Source organism: Melampsora larici-populina (assembly GCF_000204055.1).
Source record: "Melampsora larici-populina 98AG31 unplaced genomic scaffold MELLAscaffold_42, whole genome shotgun sequence".
In the NCBI taxonomy this organism is placed as follows: Eukaryota; Fungi; Basidiomycota; class Pucciniomycetes; order Pucciniales; family Melampsoraceae; genus Melampsora; species Melampsora laricis-populina.
Genome location: NW_006768806.1, coordinates 472243 through 480478, shown reverse-complemented (window position 1 = coordinate 480478; position 8236 = coordinate 472243). Strand labels below are relative to the sequence as shown.

The 8236-nt window shown below is 40.1% G+C and overlaps 2 protein-coding genes across 2 annotated transcripts; one reads left to right on the top strand and one right to left on the bottom strand.

Moving 5' to 3' along the window:
• Positions 1 to 262: 262 nt before the first annotated feature.
• On the top strand, positions 263 to 1605 carry MELLADRAFT_57165 (uncharacterized protein; the record flags this gene model as incomplete). Its single annotated transcript, XM_007414328.1, has 6 exons — positions 263 to 546; positions 662 to 893; positions 969 to 1076; positions 1142 to 1238; positions 1324 to 1342; positions 1427 to 1605. The coding sequence occupies 6 exons, from the start codon at positions 430 to 432 to the stop codon at positions 1433 to 1435; spliced, it is 582 nt and encodes a 193-aa protein (XP_007414390.1).
• A 550-nt stretch (positions 1606 to 2155) lies between these two features.
• On the bottom strand, positions 2156 to 3740 carry MELLADRAFT_91430 (uncharacterized protein; the record flags this gene model as incomplete). Its single annotated transcript, XM_007414263.1, has 4 exons — positions 2156 to 2529; positions 2626 to 3020; positions 3107 to 3499; positions 3595 to 3740. 4 exons carry the CDS (start codon positions 3738 to 3740, stop codon positions 2156 to 2158), a joined length of 1308 nt encoding a protein of 435 aa, XP_007414325.1.
• Positions 3741 to 8236: the final 4496 nt, after the last annotated feature.

Genomic DNA, 8236 nt, shown 5'->3' with positions numbered 1-8236 from the left:
ACGTTGGAGGATGGTTGAGAAACTACTTCCAAACGCTAGAACTGAGATATACAATGCCTTAATCACCTTCAAAACCCAATTTGCACACTCTGGTACCAAGTGATCATGAGTCTCTTTTCAAGCAAAGCTGAGAAGGCCCGAGGCTGCACACAGTGTTGAAACTTGGCCCTTTGATCCGGCCATGTGTATATTGTGCGGGTCGGGTGTGAAATGAGATGATCGAATCAGTTCACACTTTACACGTGTTCGATGGTGATTTGATGTTGAATGGAATTTTGAATTCGCATTTCTAAAATAACAGACTCACTGAGACTCAACCACCATCACCAACCAATCAACCAGCAACAATCGATTGAGATGACCAAACTTCAAAGGCCTTCAATGAAGAACTCTTCAAAATTACGAAAATGCTCAATGCATCGATTCTTAATGACGACTTTGATTTTCTTTCTTACTTTCTTAACTTACATCTCAGAATGTCATACTATCGATGTTCCTCCAAGGTCTACGATATGTTTTTTCGAAGATCTACATAATGAAGATCAGGTGAGTGAAGGAAACCAATGTCCTACTGGGTGGGTTCAAAGGGATCCCATTGAAATCTATCAAATCAAAAACCTAAACTATGATCGCTTACTCCTTGATTTTCATCTTTTCTTAGATGACAATAACTTTTCAGGTTGCTGGTGGTGGACATCTTGATATTGATTTCTGGCTAAACGATCCATCTCACAACTCACTTTGGTCAGTCGAGAAACGTGATACTGGTACATTCAGTTTCACAGCCCATACGGATGGTAAACATGAATACTGCTTCAGTAATCAAATGAGTTCGGTAACCAGTAAGACTGTGAGCTTCAATGTACATGGCGTAATGTACGTAGAGGACGACGGTAAGTACAGATAAACTCGGACAGGGTCATTGGCTGTTATCAAATTTAGTGATTTGCAACATTATCGATATCTAGGTCACACCGCACCGATCGAGACTGAGATCAAGAATTTGGCTCATGCACTAGAAGCTGTCAAGGAGGAACAGGAATACATTGTGGTCAGAGAAAAGCTTCACCGAAACAGTAAGTTCTTATTACCTTTTTCCACGGTAGCATCAAGTTTAGTTAATATTATCATTACCTTCAAGCGGCTGAATCAACAAACGATCGGGTAAAGTGGTGGTCTTTGGTCCAGGCTGGGATGGTACTAGCTGTCACAGCATGGCAAGTCTTTTATCTCAAAAGGTCGGTCCCTATCTTGTGTAAGGTCTCTCTTGCAGAAATGTGCGATATTGAGAAGCTTTACTTTCTGGGCTTTTGGTGATCCCAGGTTCTTCGAAGTTAAAAGGGTAAGCGTATTGATTAAAACAATTATACTCCGAAAAATATCCTTGCTAATCATCAATCATCCTTCTGTGAATTTCCTCCAACAGGCAGTATAGAAAGTTTTTCATGCTTCGCAGTGTGGTGTTCAGTGATCAGGCTGTTGGGAATAAGTATGCAAAGAGTCTCTACGTATATTGAGATCTGGAAATGACGATTGGCAGTCATTCTCAAAGGCTTGAAACTCATTGTACGATGTTGTATAGAATCATTGAAGCAACGTGAGATCAAAAAGTTTTTGTGACCCTTGGGATCGCAGAATGGATTTGTGGAACAAAGAGTATCAACTGTTGATCTCTGAGCATGCGTGGTGATGATAGTTGCAGGTCCTTGACCTGGCTCTCATCCCCCAAGCTCAGAGATAATCATCAAAGTATCGAATACAAAGACCGCCATCAGCTCCGCTGATAAGTGCCAACATTGAGTGAGTAACCTTAATTCCAACACGCTTTTCAAAATTCAGATAAAGAGAGCCGAATCTCTCCAGAGTCCATGCTCTCGTTGACATATTTCCCAACAAGCTAAAAAATGCTCTGGATGGGTTTCACCCAATGTGACAAGTTGAAATGTACGTTGCTGATCCAATGCATGAACATGAGTATGTAGTTAAAAAATAAAACAAAGAAAAATGCTGCAAAAAGGTATAATTTAGAAACACGAAGAATGATTACCCGTGGGAAGAAGTTGTAGAGTATATACTTTTTAGAAGGGTTATGCAATAGCGAGTTCATTTTTTTACTTTTAACGATCAACTTTATATATATACTAAGGATAAAGGTTCACATGAAGTTAAGTATCAGTATAGCTAAGATTGTTGAGAAGAATCCAAAGGTCCAAAAGATATTTGTCGAATGTGGAGCGTTTCCAGTAAGTTGAACGTGTTGATATGCTTCCCAACCAGAGACCATAAGTAAAACAAATGCTTGAGCTTCAGCACTAACTTCAGTTGATTTAAGTGGTATTGGACCTGTCATATTTTGAGGATTCACAACGGGTGAAACGATTCCAGTTTTGGGGTCTACATGTTTTTGTAAGATTTGGATTCTTGCTCTATCGATTGAGTCCATTGGAAGTTTGGAAGCTGTTGAGGGCTTAAGTGAAACTAATCTATAGGCTGCTGAGGCTAGTAAAGCCGTCCCCGCGACCTCATCATCTAATTAAGAATCGCAAAACAAATCATTCAGTCAGGTAGATAGCTCAAGTGACTTCTTGTTCAGAAGGATGAAGCTAAAATCTGTTCAAGTCTTACATGTAGTAGTATTGGCCGCAAAGTAATTGGGCAAAAGCCCAGAGTCACTTGACTGAAACTTGAATCCTCCATTAATGACCTCAAGAACCCAAGACAGGATCTCAACTTGCCAAGCCACTGTTTCAGACCGAAGAGTATCATCACGAATATTTTGCATGGTGGCCAAGACCCTCATGAGTCCAGCGGCTACCCATCCGTTTCCTGTTGACCAAAGACCTGGATCTTGAACAGGTTTTTGACCAAAGAGTATATGCCGCCAAGTCTTAGTCACTGGATCTTGCATCGCTGTGCGATATAATCTGATTTGATCATATGCTAATTGAAGTAGAGTGATGTTTGATGTTTGAGCTCCGTAGTATGCTATGAAAGGTGGGATCATATACATGGCATCAGACCTAACTCAAGGTCAAAAAATCATATGGTAATGAAAATGAGTAATGAATCTATTTCGGAGTAAGACTCTTTGAAAGATCTGACAGACCAAAGTTGAAATTCGCTTTCTCTATGTGAAAATTCTCCGTGGGGTCCTTTAAAAGTCGATCCAAGTAAATGATCTAATTGTTGTTGTGCAGCTTCACCATATTGTTGTCCTTGAAATTTTTGCTCAGATGCTGGTCTTGAACCTACTGTCATTCCTGCAACTATCACAGCAACACCTAAACTCGCTGGATCCCCAAGTGCACCATCTGGTATGATAGGTCGTGGTGCTGAGCTTGGCTTGCGTGATGCCATGATGGGATCTATTATATCAAAGATTTCATTGGGGACTATGTCTGGTGAAGCCTTTAGGGGAATCTTGTTTGATGTCGAATAGACGCTCAGGCTTGGGTAGAATCGCTCCAAAATAACTTCTGCGGCAGTTCCAAATTCCCAACTGACGTGATTTTTTTTTGCCGGTGATGGAAATTTTTCTGATGTCAACTTACACCTCAATGGAATTGAAAAAAGATAGAATAGGGAAAGACTTACGAGTTATGTGTGTTGTTTTCAAGAACTTCATATATCTTACTTCCATACTTCAATGATTGTGATACGTCAATAGCGCCGTGTCTATCAAGAGCTACAAGATGAAGTAGGAATGAGATTAAAAGTCTTTTGAAGCTCGTGTGGCGCATGACGCCTTTGGAATTAGGAGAGTGCGTGAAAATTACGAGTAATGGTTATGATTAGCTTATGGTTAGAAAAAATAAAGCAAAAGGTCAAGGAGAGTATCTGAGTGATGGATAGACGAAAAAGAGTGCAAGGTGCAAGGGAGACAAACCCGAGAAGGCTATCTTTGAAAAAAATGGTGCACAATGGTCACATTCAACCCGATTTTGTTTGATGACTCAAGTGATAGTCAGGGTCTAACGTGTTTTCTTCGAAAGAAATGAACTATCCTTTCCCGAAATAGCCAACCAAAACCCTTAAATGGGACCCATCGAACGCCGAGACAGAGGGGCTACTAGGACTTCTAAGCTCAACAGGCACACAACGCCATGTGACTGTTCAACAAAATCTACATGGGTTTTTTTGTTTCCCGGAATCCGGATCACACCTTTGGTTCAAATGGTTCGAAAAGCCAAAAGTGTGTACTGACCTTCAGCCACTTTTTTCAACCTATGAATCGGCTAAATTGACTAAGCTTTCTATTGAACTTCATGGGGAAGCTTTCACTGAGTAGGAACTATGGAACAGGCTTATTTATGTCTGGTGGGCAAAAACGGCAGTTGGGAATTTGAAAGCAAAGAAGTCAAAGAGAGTCATATCAACAGAACAAATACAAAGGAGACAGGGCTGCTGATAAACTTTCTGCCATTGGAATGGCGGTCTCTTCCGGATCCCCCCTCCTCAGCTCGGTGGCCATGGACGCTCCATGTGATGTCTATGTATTAGACAGGAAATATAGTGATAGATCACGTATGTTCTGCCTTCGACAGAGCACCGCGACCGCGAGATGCCATGGTGCGATCCAAGACATATGTGATCAACTTTATAGAGGCTTACTCAAGGGTTGGGTTGCAAGATAGGTTTCAAGCTGAAATCAAAAATGTCATTTTCACCGATCGAGTAATTTTTCTGTTCTACATCCGCAATTGTTGACTCCACGTGGGCTCTTGCGCCATCCAGCTAACCGGTAACATCATGAAAAGTATCAAACCCCGTGGGGAATCAAGAAACAATGTACTCCTTATCCATTTTTCCTCTCAGGGTACGATTCGCCTCGAACGCCCTATGTAGTCCTCTTGAACATTAAGACTACAACTAGGGAGTGCGGGTGAAGTCCTGCGGAATACGACTCAGTGATCAATTCTCCTTCAAATTCTGCGTCGTTCACTTACGAGAGCTTCTTCCTTTAAGGGATGAGTAGAAGCCAACCTAACTGAATTAAGTCTCTCCGGCAGGCTCCAGAGGACACCTGCAATTTGAGGAGGGACTTAGTCAAGTTAGCGAGCCAACTGGCTTCGACTTCCGCATCTTGGTGTGTGCCAGTAGTATTTGCAAAGCAAATTGACAATTACAAGTGCGTAAATAACATTGTTATTTTTCTACTTCTCCTCTTCACCTCACCATAGAATCTCTCGAATTTCTGGTTTACATTTTGCCACAAGTTGTGGGACAGATGCCAAAGATCTGTTAGCCTTGTTGTTTGATCAAAACAAACAAATAGCAACATGGTCATCTGTAGCCAATATAAGCCAGTGAAGAGAGGTGCTTACAGTCAGTCCTTCTCATCTTTACTCATCGTCAATTTGTCAGTTGTACCATCATTTTCTGGTTTTAGAAGAAGATATCCTTGTGGCCTATTTGAGCCAGACCTTACAATGCTTTGAAGATGTATGCTTTGACCTGCCTCACTTCCGGTGTAGGTATGTGTTTGTGATATGACATCAACTGAAGGAGTTGAAAATTGTACCTTGCAAAATACAGCTGATTTGATAAGATCTTTCAAAACCACTCCCAGAGTGGAGCAAGCATCTGGTGGGGGTGAAGTGCTCTTGATTGTCTCAAGGGACTTACATACCATTCATTGTCCTACCATCAGCCATAAATGAGATGGAAAATGACATTTCCAAAAATATCAAAGTTGTCAATGTACAATCAATTCCATCCAACAAGGCCATAACTGAGATTTTCATTTGATTTTCCAATCAGCATTGTTCATTGATGGCTAGAATTTTAAGCAAAGCAAAAACCAATATGCTGGCAGAGGGTAGGTAAATTTATACTTTATCAGCAAGTTGAAATCCAAGATTCATGTTTTGCCTTAATATTTCAATTATGGAGACCACTTGATTTGGGCTGCAGCCTCAGGTGTGGTGCCAAAAGGACATGAGATGTGCCTACCTCACCCACCATATCTGTGTGGTAGTCATTTGTTGATAAACACACACCAATTCCTTTGAAGGGAAGTTGTATGTGCTTCTTAAATCACAAGATGGCTATGACTCTGAAGGAATAGCTAGTAATTAGCAACTAGAAGAGATATTAATCTCAATGACCAAAGTAAGCAAATGCAAACCTGCTTGAAGAGAGGAACAGAAATTCATAAGGAAAAAGAGAAAGTACAAAATGATTAACAGCCTTTATTTTTATATACCAGAGACATCATTCTAAGACAGCCACAGCAAGCAATCTGATTAGTAATGATATGACCTCATGATACAGTATTAGTAATGAGTAAGTAAAAGGTTTGATATGATATTAGATAGGAATATGTAAAGGATCAATATAAGATCAGATAACCATAGAATAGTCAAGATGTCATTCATACTTCAATTTGTTGATGGGCAAACACTACATAGACACGGTGACCCATACATAAGTTCAACCCCATAACCAAGTGTAGGTCACCTGGACATATTAACAAAGGCTATGACTGCTGAGAATGGTGCACCGTTCCCATGGAGGTGACCCTGGGCACCTCAACTTAATAGCCAGTGAGTCTTATGATCATGCTGTGGTTGACATGGGATTTATTGAAGTGTTTTGGAATTGTTGTGTTCAATGCTGGTATGGCAGAAATGGGTTTATGATGTTGTAGGTTTACATAGCAGCTTTCTTTATTATAAAGTAGCACTGTGCCCGTGGAGAGCGCCCCAGACGTTGGGGGCTCCAACAAGTACAAAGGCTTCCCTTTGTACTCTTGAGGGCCCCCGACGTCTAGGGCGCCCTCCACGGGCACAGTGTAGAGAGCAGGCCGGCATGCCCACAATAGGGGACCTGCATAATTGTTTCACCTGACTAATTTTTTCCACCTTTGCCAAGTTTAAAGACGTAGCAATATGTTAGAACCCTCTAGGCGTTGAGATGCAAGATGAGAGCGTAAAGTTCCTTCAGGTATGTAGATAGATTGCTACGTGAGGATTAGAAGAGTCTAATCCTCCAGACTACTAGCTAGAGAGTAACTCAGTACAAGCATATCTAAGTATAAGCATAAGGTAAAGCGCTCATAACAATCTCCCACCCGGAACTGTTATTGTTGGTCTAGCTTACACTTGCATGTCCACAAAGACTGAGGACTGATGCCATTTTGAACAAAGAACAAAAATTATTCAAAGAGAAGCAAAGATCATGCTTTTTTCAAGAAGATAGGTGGAGTTGAAAGCAAATATATATAATTCTAGGGATTAATTTTGAAGCATACAACTAATGATAAGAAAGCAGGTAGGTAGGATAGAGTTTGAGTTAATGAATAATTTGAGTGGAAGTAAGATGGGAAGGTCAAAGTAAGATGCAAAGGTGAAAGTAAAGTGGGAGGGTGGGATTAAGGTTGGAAGGTGATTGAAATATGCTGATGAAATGCCATGTTTCATAGTATGAAATTGAGAACAACTGCTTTTGATGAACACATACTTATGGCGTGTTGGTGCAAGCAAAAAAAGAAAATTTCAAAATAACAATTGACCAGCTTCATGAAAAAGCCTGGACATTTGACTGTTTGACAAAAGCATCCAAGCGCTATCAAAGTTGTGCTAAAAGCATATCAAAAAGTGAGGTTTTTATGGGACAAAATCAAAGAGATTTGATTAAGCATTTGTTGGCCAAGTTACAAAAGCAAATTTTGACAAAACAATCAAAAAGAGTCATGAAAAACTAGAGACATGTGAGTATATTACAAAACCATGAAAGTGCTTTTCAAGTAAACAATAGGAAGTATCTAAACATCAAAAAGGTACAAGGAAAAGAATGAGCTTCTCTTGGAATAAAGTCAAAGTGATTTGGTTAAGCATTTGTGGTTCAAGTGCATACCATGTTTGATTTGATAATTGTTGATTATGAACTGATTGATAGACACAAAGCGAGGGAACAAAAGAAGCTGCAGGAAACAGAAAACATTGGATACTAATAACAGGAACAGATGGACTTTCTGATAGGTTGTTTCAAGTTAGCTTTTTTTTATGTATGTTGACACTACAACAACTTGCCTGGCGTTGTAAATATGCATATTTTTCTAAAGCAGGACACCTTTTTAGGTGTCCTGAGTTAAAAATATGTTGGTTTTATGCAGATTTTCAGTGTTACACAGACAGACCAAAAAACTAATTAACAGGAAACTCAAGGACTGGGGAAAATCCATACAGGTACCTTGTACCTCTTTGATATCTAGATATGCTTTCTATGGATTGTT